Source organism: Peromyscus leucopus, chromosome 18, assembly GCF_004664715.2.
Source record: "Peromyscus leucopus breed LL Stock chromosome 18, UCI_PerLeu_2.1, whole genome shotgun sequence".
Classification (NCBI taxonomy): domain Eukaryota; kingdom Metazoa; phylum Chordata; class Mammalia; order Rodentia; family Cricetidae; genus Peromyscus; species Peromyscus leucopus.
In genome coordinates, this window is record NC_051078.1 from 2,595,894 (window position 1) to 2,616,901 (window position 21,008).

The 21,008-nt window shown below is 45.2% G+C and overlaps 1 protein-coding gene across 1 annotated transcript; it reads left to right on the forward strand.

The window, feature by feature from the left end:
- Positions 1 to 13,322: 13,322 nt before the first annotated feature.
- Positions 13,323 to 20,433, forward strand: LOC114686921 (retinol dehydrogenase 16-like). Its single transcript, XM_028861597.2, has 4 exons — positions 13,323 to 13,794; positions 17,880 to 18,141; positions 19,370 to 19,533; positions 19,985 to 20,433. The coding sequence occupies exons 1-4, from the start codon at positions 13,482 to 13,484 to the stop codon at positions 20,200 to 20,202; spliced, it is 957 nt and encodes a 318-aa protein (XP_028717430.1). The 5' UTR covers positions 13,323 to 13,481; the 3' UTR covers positions 20,203 to 20,433.
- Positions 20,434 to 21,008: the final 575 nt, after the last annotated feature.

A 21,008-nucleotide genomic window follows, 5' to 3' on the forward strand; every position in this document is an offset into this window, starting at 1 on the left:
TTCAAGGACTAGAAATTTGCATTACAGTGTTAGATGAGCTGTATAGGTACAATACCTTGAACAAGATTAGAAACAAATGTACAGTGTATTCTAACAAAAATAATCTCAAATTTGTTATCAATATACAATAATTGAATATCAATGTAAAATATTTAAAACTAGTAGTTGCTGTTTGGGTTTAAAAGTTGATTCAATAATTTACCTTTTTGTCCTATCTTTTCTCTATCATATATACAGTACAACAAAAATAACCTCAAATTTGTATCAATATACAAAAACCTAAGCCAGTGTAAAATATTTAAAACTAGTAGTTGTATTTTTGGCCTAAAAGTAGATTCAATAATCTATGTTTTTATCCTATGTCTATATTTCCCCCTTTTCCTTTTTAGAATGAGATCCCTGGATCTAATCTCCGTTTTTCAGCTTTTTCCTAACCATTACCATTAACAACTTGTAACCAACCTCCCTAAGCAATGACAAACACCCATAATCTACTGAAGGACCAAAAACCATCCACCCTTCCTCTTGGGAATGTGGGCATTGTGTTCTTTAAATACTTCCTGCTGTCTGGGGACGACAGCATCTTTAGGAGACCCTGAAAAAATTGGGATAATTGTCAAGTCCTGGGAGAGGTAGCTGTATCATTTGTTGTCCAGTCTCTGTGTAATGGGAAAGTGCAGGGCTTGTCTCAAGTTCTGGCTACAGTACTCTGTGAGGCTGGATCATCTCTGCCAGCCACCTTGAAATTGTCCAGAACAGTTTGTAGTCCAAATCTGATCTTTAGATGCTATTTGTCAGCTTAGTGGCCTTACCATAGTCCAGGTAAAATCACCATTGTGGAGCCCCGTTATCTTTTTTGAGACTTCAGAGATTGTCTTTTTCTTGGGACATTTTCTCTGGATAATTTGTCCTTTTTCTTCAGATGTCTTATTTGTCCACTGGTCTTCAAAGCCCTTACATGGATGCCTTCATTCTCCTGAAAAGACAAAACCAAAACCCTGCCCCAGCTCTAACTTTGGGGAGTTTCTCTTTTGGTAAGTTAAATTTGATCAAATGAGAAGCAGTAGTTAGTTTTATAAATTAATTTAGATTGAGTGGCCACACTGATAAAGTATCACCTCTTCTAATCAAGATGTCTCTGTTGTTCAAATCTAATCTTTATCAATTTTGATGGTATCCATATCTTTTCTTCTCCTATGGAAACAAAAGCAAAACCTCTTCCCTACATAACACATCCTGGTTTCCATTCTGAGGTCAACATATCTTTAAAATATACAGGCTGATTTATTTCAGCAGGTTTTTTTTAGTATCCAATGTCTCTCTGCAGCTGTCCTTCCTTTCTCATTAGCATTTATAAAATTTAATAAAGCATTGCGCAATCTGTTTCTGAGGGCCTTTATTGCCCCTTTCTGTTTACTAAGCATGTCTTTTAGAGTTCTATTAAATCTTTCTGTAACTGCTTGTCCTGTAGGATTGTGTGGTATACTTGTGATATGCTTTATATTGTAACAAGCAGAAAAAAGTGTTTCATTTTGCTAGACACATATGGTGGAGTGTTGTCAGTCTTAATCTGTGCAGGTATCCCAGTGATGGCCATGACTTCTCATAGATGTGTGATTACAGACTCAGCCTTTTCAGAACTCAAAGCAGTTAGTTGCCCATTGAAATCCTGAATATGTATCTATGGTGTGGTGTACATATTTTAATTTTCCAAATTCTGCAAAATGAGACACGTCCATTTGCCAAATGTCATTTCTGCACCTTCACCAGTGGCCTCTCCTAGTCTCTTACAGTGCCCAGCCTCAGCTGCCCTCCATGACCTCTTCAATCCCCCAGCTCTCATGCCATCGATACTAGTACCAGGAGGGGGATTCTCAAACACTACTGAGTTCATCTGTGAACCTGAGATGCAGACTTGGTCCCTTCTGCACCATGGATAGTCTTTGCATTCTGAACCTGAGGAAGTACTTCCCAGATTTTGTCCAAGTGGGCATGCTGGACTTTGTTGATCACAATGGATTCTTCAGCCCCAGATGACCAGCAAAGTTTTCACTGAACTTTACAACCCAGGCCTTCCACTATCTGCACTGTTTTCCATATTCTTTTCTAATTGTCAAAATGTATTCTTCTCTAAAATATTACGTACCCTCCCTCATTCTCCCCCACTCCCTCTTTGCACCTACACCCCCATCTACTCCTCTTCAAAAAAGTGGGCCTCCCAGGGATATCAACCAAACATGACATGTCAAGTTGCCATAAGACTAAACACCCCCACTCATATTTAGCCTGGACAAGTCAAACCAGTAGGAGGAAAAGGGTCTCCAAAGCAGTCAAAAGAGTCAGAGAAAGCCCTGTTCCCACTATTAGGAGTCCCACAAAAAGACCAAGCTACACAACTATAACATATATGCAGAGTGCCTGGGTCAGATCCATGCAGGCTCCCTGATTGTTGATTCGGTCTCTGTGAGCTCTTATAAGCCCAGGTTGGTTGATTCTGTTGGTTTTCTTGTGGTTTCCTTAACTACAATCCTTCCTTCCCCTTTTCTATAGGATTTTCTGGGTCAGCCTAAAGTTTGGCAGTTGGACTCTGCATCTGCTCTTATCAGTTCCTGGATAGAGCCTCTCTGATGACAATTATTCTAGGCTCTTCCACTATTATAGCGGAATGTCATTAGGAAGCATTTCAATTAATTTTTTATTGTTGTTGCTGTTGGTGCTGTTGGTTCTAATGTAGGTCTCTGGGCTATTGTAAAGGAAGAAGTCAGATTATATGATAGTATACATAAACAGTTCTACTAGGGAACTCCTAGTACATCTAGTTTAAACATCTTCAGTGAAATGACTGGATACAAGATTAACTGAAGACAAACAAACAAACAGAAAATGAAACAACAACAAGAAAACAGTAGCTCTCCTATATACAAATGAAAAATGAACCTGGAGAGAAATCAGGGAAACAACATCCTTCAACAATAGCCACAGGTAACATAAAATGTCTTCGAGTACCTAGAACCAGGTGAGTGAAAGACCTGTGTGACAATAACTTCAAGCCTTTGAAGAAAGAAATTGGAGAAGATGTCAGAAGATAGAAACATCTCCCAAGCTCATGAATTGCTAGGGTTAACATAGTAAAAATGGTCATTTTACCAAAAGTAATCTACAGATTCAATGCAATCCTCATCAAAATTCCAACCCACTTCTTTTCAGACCTGGAAAAAAACAATACTCTATATGGAAAAAACAAATAAATGAATTAATAAATGAATAAATGTATAAAAAAACTCAGGATAGCAAAAGTAATCCTGTACAATAAAAAATCTTCTGGAGCTATCACCATCCCTGAATTCAAGCTATACTACAGACATATAGTAATAAAAACCTCATGGTATTGGCATGAAAATAGACAAAAGAGAAGATCCAGACATAAACACACACACACACACACACACACACACACACACACACACACACAGACACACACGGATACACATGGACACGGACATGGACACCTGGATTTTTTTTCTTATATAAAGAATCCAGAAACATAATAAGGAATAAAGAAAACAACCTCCTTCTGCATCTTTCTCTTCAACCTCACACAGAACAGCCCATTAAGTTCCCAGCTTTCAAGAGCCTTTCAGCTCCAACCCAAACATCCTTCCACAATCCTCACAAACAGTGATATGTGCAGGGCCATCAGAGTGATGCCCCACACTCTGGTACCAAGCCTGACCTGAGTTTGCCTTCCTGCTGTGTGATGACACACTAAGCTGCTTAGAGAGAGGAAGGGTTTGTCTGGCTTACATTGCAGGACAGGAGCCCAGAGCAGGAACCTGGATGAAATTGAAGCAGAGACCATGGAGGAATACTGCTTCCTGGCTTGCTTTCCTTGGCTGGTTTATCTGCTTTCCCACACAACCCAGGAACACCTGCCCAAGGTGTCACCACCCACAGTGGGATGATCCATTCCACATCAATTAGAAAACAAGAAAAAGACCCACGGACACCCCACAGGACAAGCTGAGGGAGGCAATTCCTCAAGTGAGGTCCCTCTCTGCAGGTGACTCTTGATTGTGTCCCATGGACAAAAGCACACCAGCACACAGGGTCAGGGCAGAAGCAGGATCAGAGCCAGAACCACGGCAGCCACCCACTTGAAGGAAGAGTGGCCCAGCTCCAGGTCACAATTCTCTCTCTACTGACAACCAAGGCTTAGGCCTTAAGGTAGAGCTGTGATCTGTCCACTGTTCTCCTCCTTCTCATTGAGTCAGGACCATATTGAGCTGTTGTATAAAGGCCACCTACTCTTAAGGCATGACGTACACTTGAGAGAGAATGGATAAATGAAGGACTTTGGAATCTGCTCAGATTCATGAAACTGGCTTTTCTCCCCATGTCTGCCCCTCTTCTCTCTGCCCTTCTTCTTTCCACACCTTGTGGGACGTGAGACCCTCTACTTCACCTACAGTCCTCCATGCAGAAATCTAAGAGATCCTGATTGGAGCACTGACTTGGGACTCTTGAGGGGAAACTACTCAGCCAGTCCACATGTGATTCATACTTGACTAACACTCTTATTGTTGTCTGCAGCTTTAGAGCCTTCTGTGTTCAGATAAGTCTCAGGAAAACCTACTGGCTTTGTGATGTTTGTTCCCCTGAGATTTCCCTGTTTTTAGAGTCTCAGTGACTGAAGGGTCGGGATATGACTGTGCTGACTAGTTTTATGTGAGCTTGATACAAGCTAGAGCCATTTTGGGAGAGGGAATCTTAGTTGAGAAAATTCCTCCTCTCTATTGGCCTGTGGGAAATCCTGTGGAGCGCTTTCTTGATTGATGATGGATGTTGGAGTGCCCAGCTCTTTTTGGATTGTACACTGGGATGGTGTTCCTTGGTATTGTTAGAAACCAAGCAGAGAAATGCTGTGGAATTATCCCTTTGTACACTGTGAAGATTTGTCAATATGATTGGTTTTAAAAAAAAAGCTGACTGGCCAATAGCTGAACAGGATAAGGTTAGGCAGGAAACTCAAACTGAGAATGATGGGAGGAAAAAGGGCGGAGTCAGGAGAGTTGCCAGACAGATGCAGAGTGAGCAGGATGACATGTTGTTAAAGGCTCCACCACATTGTAGAGCTTAAAGAAGGAGCACGCTTTAATTTAAAATGTAAGAGCTAGTTAGTAACAAGCTTGACCTATTGCCAAGCATTTGTAATTAATATAAGCCTCAGTGTGTTTATTGGGAGCTGCTGGTGAGGCAGAAAGTTTTGCCTACAGAGAAAGCCTTGGGGAACAAGTCCGTAAGCAGCATTCCTCCATGGACTCTGCATGAGCTACTGCCCTGGCATCTATGATCACAGTGATGAACTGCATTGTGGGAGTGTAAACTACAACTAAGTTCTTCCTCCTCGAGTGTCTTCTGGACATGATATGTTACTCCAACAGTAGAAACCCTGACTATGACAATGACCATACAGGAATGCTCCGGAAATGGAGAGTAAAGAGCAATACGGTGGGCATCCAGAGCCTAGTCTCAGGATAGGGTAGAGTATGAGGACCAGATGCGAGGTGCTATGAGGCCTAACAGAGAAAGGCATATGGATGCACTAGTGCAGAGAACACATTGTGTTGGGGGACTTGCTGACAGAAGCATGGTCTTTGTGAGCAACAAGAGCAGTTTGAGTCCTCATAGGTTCAACCAGAAAGTGGTGGAAGTCACAGGTAAGGGAAACGTGGCTTCATTCTGGTGGGAGGTGCCTGTTTTAATTTGAGCCAGAGTCAGAGAGTCAGTTGGGCACATCTCTAGAGCGGGGAACCAGATATAAATCCCCACACAGTACTCTAGTGAAGCATTAATGCAATTATTTTTATTAATAAAATTTGAAAGTCAGATATTGCAGTTTTTGTATTTTAAAAATGGGGCAGCGGTGGCCTTGGTGGTTAGAGCCATGGGGCAGAGTGGAAAGTCGCTCACACCATGCAGACAGTGCTTATGTAGAGGATTTTATTGGGGGAAGGGAGAGAAGGGGGCAGAGGAAAGAAGAGGAAGAAGAAGAGAAAAAGGGATGGGGAAGGGGAAAGAGGAGGTGCAGACCCTACCTCATGAGGATAGAGAGAGAGGAAGAGAGTGGGTGGGACCCTGCCCTTTATGAGGGGATGAAACACAAAGAGACCAGGCAGCAATGAGTGCTCGTGATGCTGTCATGACCCTGAGCAGGCCGGGGTACCAGCTGTGCACTGGCCAGTTCCTCAAGGTTCGGCTCTGAATGCTAATATCCCTCTCTCTTGATCATTATGAAAAGGTCGAGTTATGGATGGCGAGTGGGGCGGGAATGATGGGTGCCAAACTCTCAAGACTCCTTCCTGCTGACATGGGATGAAGTGGGGATGGGGAAGTTGGGAGTCAGCGTCACACTCGGGGGAAGGTGTGCATTCAGGTAGCTGTCATCATGGAGACCTCAGGCATCTGTTTCTTGAGGGAGCTGAGAAGGCAGGTGGCTAGGAGGAAAAATAGATTGTTATAATCAGCCCCATGAGCAGGGCTAGCCATGGGAAGAGTGATAACTGGCCAAAAGAATGGAACAGAGAAGTGCCCTGGTTGTATAGAAGAGGCAGGGGTGAATGAATGAGACATGGGAACAGATATGCCCTTCACTGGGACATCTTGGACAATCAGGTTCTAGTTGCTGGGTAGGTGCCTGCTTGAGCCTGAAGAGGTGATACCAGCAGTGAAATCCCAGGAGCTTGGGGAGATGGCATGCCAAACTGAGGGATGATGTGTTCTTCAGGAGTACCTGAGCCGTCACATCTGCTGTTTCTCTGGAGGTGGTAAACACTTCTATCCATTCTATAAAAGTATCGACCAGCTAGGAGATATCAGAGCTTTTATGAGTTGGCATGTGGGTGAAGCTAACCTGCCAGTATTTGCCCAGTTGGCATCCTCGGAGCCGGAATCGGGGCTGGCATATCTCAAAGACGTTCTGCGGGTTTGCTTTGCCATGAGTCTGGCGGGAGGGGTGGACCTGTGCAAAAACCTGCAAGTGTCTGGAAAACAACTGGAGCAGATTTATATCTTGGTGTCACAGCAAAAGGCTGGGAGGCTTCCATACCCTCTGTAATGTGTGTCTGGAGGAGAGCTGTTAACTGGCAAATCTAAAGATCCCTGGTCATCAAACAACATCAGATCTGAGAAGGATACATTTTACCCCTGTTAGCAAGTGAAAGTGACAGAGAGGTACTTGCTGGCTACCTAGACAACCACCCCAGGTTCCTCCATGGCTGCTGAGGGCGGAGGTGTTAGTCTGACTTATTTATAATGACAGACTGCAAGGTTGAATGTCATCCACATAGTATATGAGTTTAGAGGTGGGGAGAGACAAAGAGGGTAGGTCAGAAGCTAGGGCATGGCCACTGTTGTTTTCACCAGCGGAGAGAATGGACCACAAATACAACAAAACCCACTCTAAGAGTTTATTGGTAGAGGGGGGGGGGTGAGGGAGTGGGGTAAACAGGCCTGCCTGGGAGAGAAGTAACTGAAGAGTGTGTGGAACAGGTGGTATCTGATTTTAAAGGTAGCTCAGGGCATGAGTATAGGGGATTATGTAGTCACACTGCTCATGCACATAGATTACACAGGACACAAGGCCCTGGGGTGACAAAGCATGGGACCCCGGAAGTGACTAGAGGATACTGGAAACACTAACATTCCACCCTTTCATTTATTATAAAAAATGAGGGCCTGGGGTGGCAGGTGGGTGGGAATGGGGGCATGGGGTTTCTCGAAACTGCTTCCAGCTGACTTGGTGGGCGTTAATCACCTTTGGGGAACTTGTCTTGAGGTAGCTGGTTGTTTTCACTGTTGTTCAAGCTCTGTGGAACCATCAGGCACCACTTGGACCTGACAAGAGGCTGGCAAGGCAGAAGATGAAGTTTAGGAAAAGTTTTTCTTAGATCCTGGTAATTGAGGGGGCGGGGATCCCAAGATGGGTGGGTCCCGAAGGATCCCAAGATGGGTGGGTCCCGAAGGATCCCAAGATGAGGGGCTGTGGATCCTGAGACCAGGAAAAGGTTGGATAATACTTATCTGGAGTGAATCTGACCTGTTTGTGTGGGTTCAAGTTGACTCCCTGGAGCTTACAAGAATTTTTAAGTTTACAAAAGAGATAAGTTTTAGATACATTAAGAATGAAAGGGAATTGAAAATCCTGAGTTTGTGGCTATGATAATATAGTGATAGAGTGTTTAGAACTTTGCTAGAGTTGGGTTAACAGCTTATCAGAATTTTGTTGGTTAGTGTTAAAGTTATGAACAGTCACATAGTAAGAGAGAGAGAGAGGAGAGAAAGAGGAATCGGGAGCATGCTTTATTTTTCCTTATTACCAATTAAACTCCCTATCTCCACCTGAAACAAACCTTTAGGCATCTGTTCCTTTTCCATCATCATGGTATCATCTTAACACTCAGGAGACATGAGTGGTTGATTGCTGAGGACAGCCAATAATAAACTATTATATTAATCTGTTCTGGTAGTCTTTTTTTTAAGTCTGGGGGTGTGAATATCTCTGGGGTGTGACTGTTTCTTACCACCCAGGCATGTGGCTAATGGTGGTCCCATAACAACAGCAGATTAGTTAATCAGAAATTTGAATATGTCATTGAAGATACGTAGAGAGGAAATTGATGAAGCAGGGTGTGATCAGTAGAGACAGGAGAACATGAAGGGGGTGGCCAGGAAGGAAAGCATATTGGGGTTCCCAATCCAGTAGAGTTGAGTACAGCTGTGGGGTGAAACCTCATTCTTCTGGAATTGGAGACAAAGCAGTTGATCTCTGTCTTCTGGAGCTGGGCCTTGTCTGAGTGCTGTGTATGAGGAAAGATTATCTTGAGGTAGGGGAGTTGAGGGTTTGAGGTGGGAATAGTGAATCCAAGGAGGAAGAGCCTCAAACTTAGCAGCTGTGGGGTTACAGGAATGTCCTTGAAGGGGCCCTGCCTTCAAGGGGTAAAGGAGTGAGGGGCATTGTTCTGGGGAAGAGGGGAAGACCTGACCCCCGATACTGATTAGAGATGGGCAGGGGATGGAGCATGGTTGGGGTAAGGAGTGGTCAGTAAAGTTCCATAAGAGAGAACGGAGATGATAGAGTAGGGGGATGAGTAGGTGATCAGGAAGGGGTGAGGGTTTGGATGGGAGGCCAGGGCCCAAACTGGCCTCCCATACATGAGTTCAAATGGCACAGTCCAGAGAGATCACATTGGGAGAGCCCAGAGCCTGAAAAGAGGCAGAGACAAGAGCTTTACCCAGTCAGAGTGAAGTTCCTGTGACATTTTAACAAGAATATTTTTTAAGGAGTGGTTAGTTTGTTCTATTTTTCCTGAGGACTGAGGGTGACATGGGATATGAAAATGCCAAGGGATGCTGAGAGCTTTAGATAAGGTTTGGGAAATCTGGGAAGTGAATTCAGGACTTTTGTCAGACTGGAGAGAGGCAGGAATCCTAAATTAGGAAATAATCTCCCAGAGAAGGAGGTCAGAGACTGTCTGATCTCTTGTTAGTAACTGGAAAATCTTCAGTCCAGCCTGAGAACATACCTACTAGAACCAGGAGATAATTACCCCATCAGATTGTGGGCATGTGAGTAAAACCAAGTTGCCAGTCGGTCCCCAGCAGGGAACCTTGGCCTGGTGGGTAGGAAAAGGGAGGCTACAGTATTTGCAATTGGGGTCTGACTTTTGACACATTTTACAAGAGGCAGGGATAGTTTTTAAGAGCTCTAAGTCCTCAAGGATGGGCTGGAGTTGAGCCTTGACAAAACGAGACAGAGCCTGTCTGTTAGGATGAAAGAGCTGGTGTAGATAGGACAGAATTTGTCAAGTGTCGGGGTGACTGTGAGGATGTGGGTTGTAGTGTGTGGATTCCATGTGGTGGGTGAGGTGAGTCTGGGCCTTGGAGGACACTGTCCTAGCTGCCTGGTGGGCTCAGTTATGTCCCTTAGAGATGATGGAGCTGTCGGTCTGATGAGACCAGCAACGAATAATCCCTATAGCTTTGGAAAGATAGAAGGCTTTTAGCATGGCCATAATATGGCCTGAGTTCGTTATGGATCCTCCTTCTGTTGTTAGTAGCTCATGCTCTTTCCAGATGGCAGCGTGGGACAAGAGGATATGAAAAGCATATTTGAGGTCTGTGTAAACATTTAGGGATTGTCCTTGTGCCAATTGGAAGGCATGAGTGAATGTTATTAATTCAGCCTGTTGGTTAGTAGTGTTGGTGGGGGTGCCTGTGCCCCCCCCAATATCTGACACTGGCAGAGCCTGCTTTTCAGGTCCTCTTATGTAAAAGTGAGCTGCCATCTGTGTGCCAGGTATAGGTGGCCTGAGGCAATGTGCCCTCCTGCATGTGTGAAGGACAGGGCAGTAGTTCCTCTAGGGTTTCAATGAAAGAATGAGATGGGGAGTCGTCAGTATTGGGTTGAGGGAGAAGACTTGAGATATAGAGGGCAGAAGTCTCAGGGCAGCAACATCAGGCTTCAGCTGCCAGGCCTCAGAAGAGCTGACAGTTGTGGGGTTGGAATTTGTGGGGAGGACCAGCCTATCTTGTCTAGGGAAAAGTGAGGCAATGGATTCCCCAGAGTCCTGTTGTCCAAGGTCTGAAGAAGGCCCTGGCAGCAGTCGAGGCAAAAGGCAGTTTTGCTCAGTGGCTGGCGCTGCCACTCTGGAGCAAGTTCCGGGTGGAGGTTCTCCTGTGCCCATCCATCTTCTTTGGAGGAGATAAGGGTGCTGCCAGGAGCTGGCATGTCTCTCTATCATAAAAGCTTTTTAATTAAACAATTTAAATGCCATATTCTGCAGATCTCTGAGCATTTGAGGATTGTCTGTCTATTAGGTGAATGACTGACTATCAACCTGTGCTCTCTAACAGTCTCTAATATGTTAGGAGCTTTAATAAGACTAAAAAAGGGGGCTTGTGAGTTGGTGTGGCTCAACTCTGAGAAAAGGACCCTCTTGGGGGACCAGAAACTCCATTATAGAGTATGTCGCTTGTTTATCAAATATGTATTCATCAAACCTCTGCCACCATTTATTTAAATTCTCTAGAAGCTTGGTTTTGAACACTTGGCAAAGACGTAAGTTCAAATCTCTAAGTTAGCTTTTGTTAATCTGAATGGATCTTTATAGCTTTCAATTTCTATTATCACATAGAGTATATTATAAACCAGAGTTGAATGAAATATAGCTTTACATCTCTATCATCATACAAAAAATCCATACCCATCCAAAATATTTGAGGCTTGCTGCTTCCTTACTCCAGAAGGAGATAAAATGAACAGACAGGTCACTATGACTAAATGTATTTTTTAACCTGAGCAAACCTTAGACAAAGTGGACATCTCTATCTCTGACTCACTTGGTGTAGCAAACAGGACATTTAAAGAGAGAGAGAGTAGACAGACATAAACAGGTCTTTGGAGCAAAGAAAAAGAAAGAAAGTAGAGGATTCTTTCTTGGTTTCCCAACTGTCTGCCCCCAGACTACTGAGGGCCAAGCTGCCGGCGAGTGAGAAAGCAGCTGTGTTACGGGTAGAAGAGAGGGAATCCGGAAGCACATTTGTTACCGGTGGAAGAGAGCGGATCTGCTGCACGGCGGAGCAGGCGGTGAGGTCGTGGCGTGAAGCGGGTACCTCTGATGGGCCCTGTCCAGGTATGTTACTAAACACACATGCCACACACACAACAGAGTTAGTGTGGGAGGCCTATCGGGAGGAGGAGAGCAGAAGAATAAGAGTGAAAGACCACGTTGGGTCTTGGGGTGGGGACTTGGGAAAGGCAGGCAGATGAGAGGGAAGGGAAGAGAGAGAGAAATGGAGAGGTATAGTATAAGGGAAGGGGGATCTACCCATTTCCCTGATTGCTCACAGTAGTCATAAAGGACCGAAGGGAGTAGCAAACGAGGACCAAGCCAGTCAGAGGGTCATCACCACACTCAACGGGGTCAGATTTAGCCTGGCTAAGCCACAGGAGCTCAGGACCTGGTACCAGGGCTTTTGTAGAGGCCAGAATGCGAGGACGAACACTAAGGTCTAAGAGGGGTCTCATCCACAGGAAAGCATCAGGAATGGAGTCACAAAAGCCCCGTTGGTCCTAATGAAACTGCAGGAGTGCAGCTCCAAGGGTGGTGGGATGGGGTCAGGTGAAGAGAGCCAGCCAAGCCTTTAAGGCTGTGGATGGAGGTTTCCAAGGTACCAGAGGAAGGTCACCTCCTCATCCCTCAGGCAGCTAAGCAGGCGTGCATCCCAGTGAGGAGCATACCACCACTCTTCCCTGGAGTGTGGAGTGCTGCGGGATCCGGAGCTGAGGAGGGCTGGGTCTGAATGCGAACAGGGGAAAGCACCTGAAAGCGGAGACAAGCTGAGAAGTCACCAGTCCTCTCCCAATGCTCCGTCCTTCCTCCAAAAGGGCTAAGTCCCTCTCTGCCCCACCTCACCACTTCCTGTTCTATCTGTCCTCACTCCTCCAAAGCCTCTGTGGTTAATTTTGGCAGGGTAGTGGTTAGCTCCGCCCTCTGACTCCGATCACGCTTTATTTGTCAGAACAGGATCAAAATATCATACAACATGCCAGAGGTTGTGAGTAAGGTTTGCTGGGAAATTAAGCCAGAAACCCTGGCTCCGGGCAGTCAGGGGCAGTCATGGAGGTTGCGGCTGAGGATGGCTCTGCTCGTGTCTACTAGAATTCATGAAGCCCAAAGAAGAGCTTTTGAGGGAAAAGTCGTTTCCTCCCCCACATCATCTGTGAGACTTAGGTATCTGGAGTTTCAGGTGTCATCACCTAGTAGTCCTCAGGGGTCAGCCTTCCTCTTTGGCACCTCCTCCTCCTTCCCAGGCAGCTGCTGTACCAGGAAGTCACCAGCCGGCCCTGTCCTCTCTTTAGTGTCTCCTGGAGTTGTAGTGACAAGGAGAGCCCTTTGTTTTCTGCAGAGAGATTCTGGCTGAGGAACCTGGGGAGGACACCTGAGCTCAGGGCAGGATCTTCACGTAATGTCTTCTGAGTCCCAGTGCAGGTTGGCAACGGCCCTACGTTCAGAAAGCCCTGGGTTCGGGGTGCTGGAGTGCCAAATGCAGAGTCACAGAGGAGCCAGGGACTGCCTGTAGTGAGCATGTGTGAGGAAACATGCATGTATTCCCACACGAGTAAAATCAAAGATCATAAGAAAAAGGTGTGTTAGTGAATAGACCATGCTGTTTTCTTTGGCAACAAGGAAGGGGATGCCAAAGGCCATTGTGTATCAGCTGAGCAAACAGGTGGAAGATTGGAGAAGTGAGGCATGAATAAATATCAAGGGAGGCACGGAACAGGAAACAAAGTGTGGACTCCCTGCTAGAAGCCTGTGTTCCTCTGTGTCTCCTGAGTTCTCAGTGTCTACGTTGTCCTCTGTGAATAGAGGCCAGGCTCACTTTAGCACAGACTGTATGTGCCTGTCCTCTTCCAAGCCATGTGGCTCTACCTGGTGGTTCTCCTGGGCCTGTGGAAACTCCTGCGCTTGTTCAGGGAGAGGAAAGTGGTGAGCCATCTCCAAGACAAGCATGTCTTCATCACGGGCTGTGACTCGGGCTTTGGGAACCTGCTGGCCAGACAGCTGGACAGGAGAGGCATGAGGGTGCTGGCTGCATGTCTGACAGAAAATGGAGCTGAGGAGCTGAGGAGCAAGACATCAGACAGGCTGGAGACGGTGATCCTCGATGTCACCAAGACAGAGAGTATTGTGGCAGCCACTCAGTGGGTGAAGGAGCATGTTGGGAACAGAGGTACCATTGAGATTCCTGTGTGTGTCTTGGTTTGTGTCTCTGTGTGAAGGGAATGCCTGTGTAGCCCTGAAAAGATTCCCAATGGGGGTGGGGATGGAATTGAAGTGACTACAGACTCTTCCCCTCTCCAGCATGTCAGGACTTCCTCTTACTCTTACATTTGGTTCTTCAAGCTCTCTACTCTTGGTCAGCTGGTGTCCTGTGTCATTTCATGTCCACACTTCTGTCTGTCCTCTTCTGTCACTGTATGCAGAAAGGCTGCACTGTTGGCTGCTGAGTGCCAGGTTAGAGACAGTGAGGAGGTTGGGGCCCTGGCTCTGTGTGAAGCTGGCTGGGCATGGGTCAGATGCATCTCCACTCTCAGTACTGGACCCTGGTCTCACCGTCCACCTGAGATTCTTTATGGGGAGCCAAGGCCACTGCCATGCTTAAGGCCAACACCCCACACTGGAGGAATGCCTTAGTTAAGTCAGATGTAGGAAGGGGATTCTCTCTCTCACACTCACACATCCTGCCTCTATTCTTTCTTCTCTCCATTTCTCTCTCCCTTTCACTGTTTGTGTGGTATGAAAATAATGAATTAAGTTAAAAATGTATTGAAATCATGGTTATTGTTCTAAACACTAAAACATACAATCCACAATTAACATACGATTTGCTATCCAGTGGATAAAACTAGTAACAGTTGGATCTGTACCGATTAATACATGTGCATTCTTTTCAGTTTAAAATGGTGAACAATTTTTACCACTTGAAGAAGAATTATAGTATTCAAATATAGTATTCAAATAATTAAAATAGTTTGCCCAGTAACAAAACCCAACTAGTTTTTACCATTCCTTGGCTTTGGATATTGGAATAATTTCATTTGGTTGTGTTTATTTGTGTTGGGTTTTGAGTTCAGGTCTTGGTATGGAGGAGGCCATGATCTGATGTTTCTCTTCCTCAGCCTGCTTTGTGCTGGGATTTCAGTCATGTACAACCGCACTCAGCTTGTTTCCTATATTTGTTGTCATAAGCAATGTCTTGGGGAACTTCTGCTTAATTCAGAGTCTGCAAGCATGTTTCATTTTGGAAACAAGAAATAAAATATGTTTTTCCATATTTTTAACAAATTCTTTCTTTTTTCTGGTTTGGGGGTTGTTTTTTGTTTGTTTGATTGGTTGGTTTTGGGTTTTTGTTGTTGTTTTTTTTTGTTTTTTGAAACAAGGTTTGTCTGTGTGCTCATGGCTGTCCTGGAACTTGGACTGTAACTGGGCTGGCCTTGAACTCACAGAGATCCACCTGCCTTGCCTCCTGAGTGCTGGGATTTAAGAAGTGGGCCAGCATGCCTGGAAACTTTTTTGCCATAAAATGTATTTCTATCATGTTTTCCCTTTCCTCAACTCCTTCCTGATCCTCCCCATGTCCCTACCCACCAAATTTCATATTCGTCCCCCCTCTCTGTGTGTGTCTCTCTCTCTCAAATAAAAACAACAGAAAAAAACCAAAATGAAAATCAACAAACAATAAGAAACCCAAAACAGATGGAAAAAAATGCAGAACAAATCAACATGAAAGATTCCTAAAAATGAATACATGGGGTTCATTTTGTGTTAGCAAGTACTTCTGGGCATGAGGCTCCAATGTCACTGCGGTGGAGAAAACTGTTGCTCCCTTTGCCAGCAAGTATCACCTACAGATTGCTTCTTGGTTAGAGGTTAGACTGTGTTTCCACTTCCTCTTCTGAGTGTTGGGTCACCGTCTGGGACCTGTGCAGGTCTTACGTGTGCCGCCACAACCTCTGTGAGTTTATGTGTGCCTCATCCTGTTGTGTCCACAAGACAGTTAATTGGAGTCTTCCATCACCTCTGGCTCTTCAGTCTTCCCACAACCTCATCTTCAAAGACCCCTGAGCCTTGAGGTGAAGGCTTTGATGAAGATTCCCCTTTTAGGACTGAGTTCTCCAAAGTCTGTCACTCTCTGCACATTGTCCAGTCATGTGACTCTGTGCTCATTCTCATCTATTGCAAGACCAATGTCTTCTGATGAGTATTGTGCAAGGCACTGGTCATGCGTGTAGTGATAATGTATTAAGACACATTTTACAGTATATTCCTTGAGCAGAATAATGTTCTTAGGTTTTCCCAAGGCCCATGACTTATCTGGCCTGATATTTCTGACTCCTATGCAGAGTCAGGTATGGCTCCATCTCATAGAGTGGCCTTCAATCTAATCAGAAAGTGCCAGTTACTCCAGGTCATTTGTGCCTCTACTGTGCAGTAGATCTTACAGGCAGATCACAGTTGTAGGTCACAGGGTTTGTAGCTGGGTGATCCTGGTGTTTGCCTTTCCCTCTGGGAGTGCACAGAGTGTCTTCTGGCACCTTGATTGTGAATCAGTAGGGGTGAAGCTGTTGGTTGAGCATCTGCTCAACCTCTCCCTGCTCGATGACATAAGTAACTAACATCTTCAGCAATATGTCCTTACTATCAGGTTGTGAAGAACAATGAGTGGCCTTGGCAATAGCCTGTGATGGGGGTTGGGAGTGCAGCTCCATGGAGCCCTTTTGACCAATGACTCAACGGGATGTAACCCATTACTGGCACTGCAAGTTTTACCTGGTGGCATATGATGTCTAGGTCAGAGATCATCTCCCCATGTGACTCCATTTAAATCCTTTCACATATGTATGTATCTTAGGATTTATCTATAGAAAAAATTTCCATAGAACTTCTCAAAACTAGATTTAAAAAAATTGATGAAAGAATATAGGTCCCCAGAAGGATAGAACTTGCTTTTGAGCCAAGGGTACATATGTCATATGGGTCAAGTTTTTTAAGTCAACAAATGCCATGCTAAATCTAATCAACTACTCTCCAATGCACTCTGCACAGAAATTGACAGAATGTGGTGTGTAGTTGTAAGACTTCCCGAGTGGATACTTGAGGATCCAGGACTTAAAGACCAAAGGGGATGAGGAAGGGCAGCTGTTGGGTGAGGGTCAAGAAAGGGCGCCCTTTTCTGGGGTTGGGGTGGAGTCTCAGTGCTGTTGGTGGTCAGCGATCATTGTCTCCTCCCTTTCCTGTCCCTGGGTTTTGCAAGCATCTGAGGAGAGCTGCTCAATATTGATGCTAGACCTTGCAAGACCCACTTCATCAGAACCATAAACATAGCAGTTTTTTCCAAACTCTACCCATACAAGGTCCACATTTGTGTTTCTCAACCTAATTTCACCAGGACATCAATTTTCTCCTTTCTTTAATTTCTTTTCTATTTTTCCCTATTACCTGCCTCACTAATCCTTCCTCATAACTGTCTTCCTTTGCTATTTAAAAGACAAAGGCAGCAGTGTGTCTTAGTCAGTATTCTATTTCTGTGGAGCGACACCAGGACCATGGTAATTCTTATAAAGGAAAGCATTTAATTGGTTCTTGCTTATAATACAGAGGTTTAGTCCATTATCAGGATGGTGTGAGGCCTGGTGGCCCACAGGCAGACATGGTGCAGGAGAAGGAGCTGGGAGTTCCACATCCAGATCAGTTCTACATGTCTCCTTCCAGACAGCAGGAAGAGTGAGACTCTGGTCTGGCTTTGGCTTTTGAAACCCCATATCCCAACCACCCCCCAGTGACACATTTCCTCTAACAAGGCCATGCCCCCCTAATCCCTCTCAAGAAGTGCTGTTTCTCAAAAATGCATGTTTTCAAATCTATGTACCTCGGGGTCACATTTATATCCAAACCACCACAAGTGAAAGGATAAAATATCTTCAAGGATGGAAATAATCGGTAAAACACAATCATAGTTTCATGGTCTCCAGATAAACATGTCTTCACAACCCATTTTTATAACTAGCAAGTGACAGTGACTGCTTCCTGCTTCCCAGGCAGGGATCTGGGCCATGAAGACCTAAAGGAGGGAGGTGTCCATGCTGTGAGCCTAGAGCCTCTGGGATGGGTCCCCAGCCCTGTGATGCCATGCTGTTCCTCATTGCATCTACTCTCCAGTACACACGTGTCTAAGTGGTCTCACCTTGTTGAATGTGCATTTTACCATAACTATACCTGCGCTGTGTGACTCTCTCTTCTTTCCACTGTCCCCAGGACTCTGGGGTCTGGTCAACAACGCTGGCATCTCCAGCTCCTTGGGTCCCAGTGGGTGGCTGAACAAAGATGACTTTGCAAAGGTACTGGATGTGAACCTGTTGGGAATGATCGACGTGACTCTGAACATGCTGCCCTTAGTGAGGAAGGCAAGAGGCCGTGTGGTCAACGTCTCCAGCATCTTGGGTCGAGTGTGTTTCCCTAGTAGTGTTGCTTACAGCATCTCCAAGCATGGTGTTGAGGCCTTCTCCGACTCCATCAGGTAATGCACAGGGATGTGGGTCCCAGAGGGAAGATTTGGAAGGGGTTTTATTTAATCACAGCCTTTTATAATCCCATCATGGAGAGGACACTCTCTGGTTGGGGGCTGTCTCACCTTCTCCTCATTCAATCATCCACTGGGAAGCACTTTTCCATGTCTCTAACAGAGGGCAGGACAAGACCTGAGTGTAGTTCATCTTCTCCTGCCATCAAAGACTGAGGGCACTAGGGGACGTTTCTGAGATAGAATTGAGCCTTTGAGTATTTTGAGTGAAGAATTAAGACCCCTGAGCTCTATGATTCTAAACATGTTTTTGAGTGAGGCTGAGCATCTCATTCAAATTGAGAGATAGATATCAGGCCCCTGTAGAGTCCACAATCAACATGTTCCAGCAGACAGAAATGTTTGAACCTGGCCTAAAGACTATGGCAACTTAGAGAGCATGAGCAGAGACAGAGTGGAACTGCGCCCTTCCCTTGGAGTGGCCATGTCCCAGTCAGCTGTGTCCACCATGGTTGTCATCTGTTTGTCAGGGTTCTGTAGCAGGATTGGGCTGCAGCAGAGTAAAGGTTGAACATGGAAACCTGGAACATGTATGTGTAAGTGGACTCTCCCTGGGAAAAGTATAGACCATATGTGGAAGGCAGATGGTCAGCACGTAGGCTGATGTAGACTTGTGGAGAGCCTAAGAGTGCTCAACGGTATGTTCTTCATGCTGTCAGCAATACAACCAGTCAAAGAAATTGAATCAGGGGAATCATTTGTGGCAGGTACATCCCTGCTGGAGGGAACAGGGAGGCTGTGAATGTGAGGAAGTGTCCAACAGGGTCTTGCTCTCTGAAGACACCTGCAGGAACAAAGAGAGAGATGTCCTGAGTGCTTCCTGGGACAGTGGGGTGGACTGAGACTCAGGAGTGAGGTGGAGGTGACTCTGGCAAGATGGTGACCCTTTGCATCTGCAGAACATGGAGAGAGGTCTTAGTGGTGTCATGGAACAGAAGGCCTAGTTTTAGGCCAGTGACCTACACACACCAAACTCTTAGTGTGACATTCCAAAGCACAGAGGCAATGCCCTCACCAGGAGTTTCATTCCCATCTGCTGCACAACCCAGATCCACAACTGTGACCTCTCCTCACCACAGGCTGGTGTTGGCACGCCACTGTACTCTTTTTGTGAATCCTTTTACAGAAAATCATCTAAAGTTGTTAATGTCTGTCTGTCTTGCAGGAGGGAGCTCTCCTATTTTGGGGTGAAGGTGGCCATTATAGAACCTGGTTTCTTCAAGACTGCTGTGAGCAGTAGTGAAAAGTTATCATCAAATATGAAGATGCTGTGGGACCAGGCCAGCTCAGAAGCCAAAGAGATTTATGGCGAGAGCTTCCTGGCATCCTGTAAGTGAGCTGTGAAGACCCAACAGAGTCTAGTCCTGAATCCATAGTCTCCTGTTCATTTTGCCAGTACTAACCCATTGCCCTCACTCTTCAAAGAAATTAGACCCATTTTCTTGTGGTAGGTGTGTATGTTGTCAGAAAAATCTTGACTTCGAGAACATGGTGCTCTGCTCCATCTGAGCCTCTCATCATCATTAAGCTGTGAGTGAAGTCAGGGACAATGTGAGGAAGAGGAATTAGACAGTACTTTCCATGAGCTGAGACCAAGATGGCGAGTGTGCATGGTTCTTCCTTGAAGCTGGGTTTTGTTCCCCCTGAGACCTGGGACAGGACAGTGTTGGCATGGCTTCTGATGTGAGATCATGGGGTCAAGAGAAAATTTCCTCTAACTTGGACTAGAGCAGGAGAGGTGTAGGTCAACACCAGCTGAATCACTTCTCATTCTGCACAGATCTCTCAATGCTAAAGTCATTGGACCAAAAGTGTAATGAGGACCTCTCCTTGGTGACGGACTGCATGGAGCACGCGCTGACTTCCTGTCACCCTCGCACTCGATACTCAGCTGGTTGGGATGCCAAGCTCTTCTACCTCCCCATGAGCTACCTGCCTACCTTTCTTGCAGATGCCATAGTCTACTGCATCTCCGTGAAGCCTGACAAAGCTCTGTGAAGCCTACATCTGTTTCTGTAGTTGGGGGTATGTGAGTATAGTGTGAGGGAGCAGATCCTCAGGAGGAAGAAGATTCCTAGGATCAGTATAATCTTGCCATTGGCAGGAATATTCATAGGGGCCTGACTTTTCTTTGTCATTATAAATTTGGAGGAAATAGAGCTACAGGAGAAACTACTATGTTTAAACAAATGTCCCCATTTGGGGTGAAAATAGAAACTGACCTTACAATTGTCAGAGTCATTTATTTTACTTATCTTATTTTTAAATATTTATTTTTTTGTTTATCTGTATGCATGTGTGTCTGTCTTCCATGAGTGTAGGAGTACCTGTTAGGATGTACCATGTAGCAAGTGTCAGTTGAAGAAAGAAAGCACTCCAAGATGAAATTTTAAGGCCTATGGGGCAGCGGGAATGTCTAGATTCTCTCAACCTCAAACAGCTGTACAAGGAGTATTGTATTTATTGATTATTAGGCAAGGTATTACCTTATACTAAGATCCAGTCTAATTTACATGTCTTACTAAGGGGGAGCATCACATGCCCCGATGACTCTAGTCCTTTATATATATAGTTTGCAATACACAATAATACAAGAGCCTCGGTTGTGCCTGAGGAGTTTTGTGATCAAAGCCATGGGATGGCTGCAATGCCCCTTCAGCAAAGAATTCTACAAAACATGGGGAGGGGTAAATCACTTTTTTCCACAAGAGATCTTCAAGATTAAAGTACTTCTAGAAAACAGCTGTTTATTCTAATGTCTACCCCAGATACAGTGACTCTGCAAAATTCCCTCAAGAACCCAT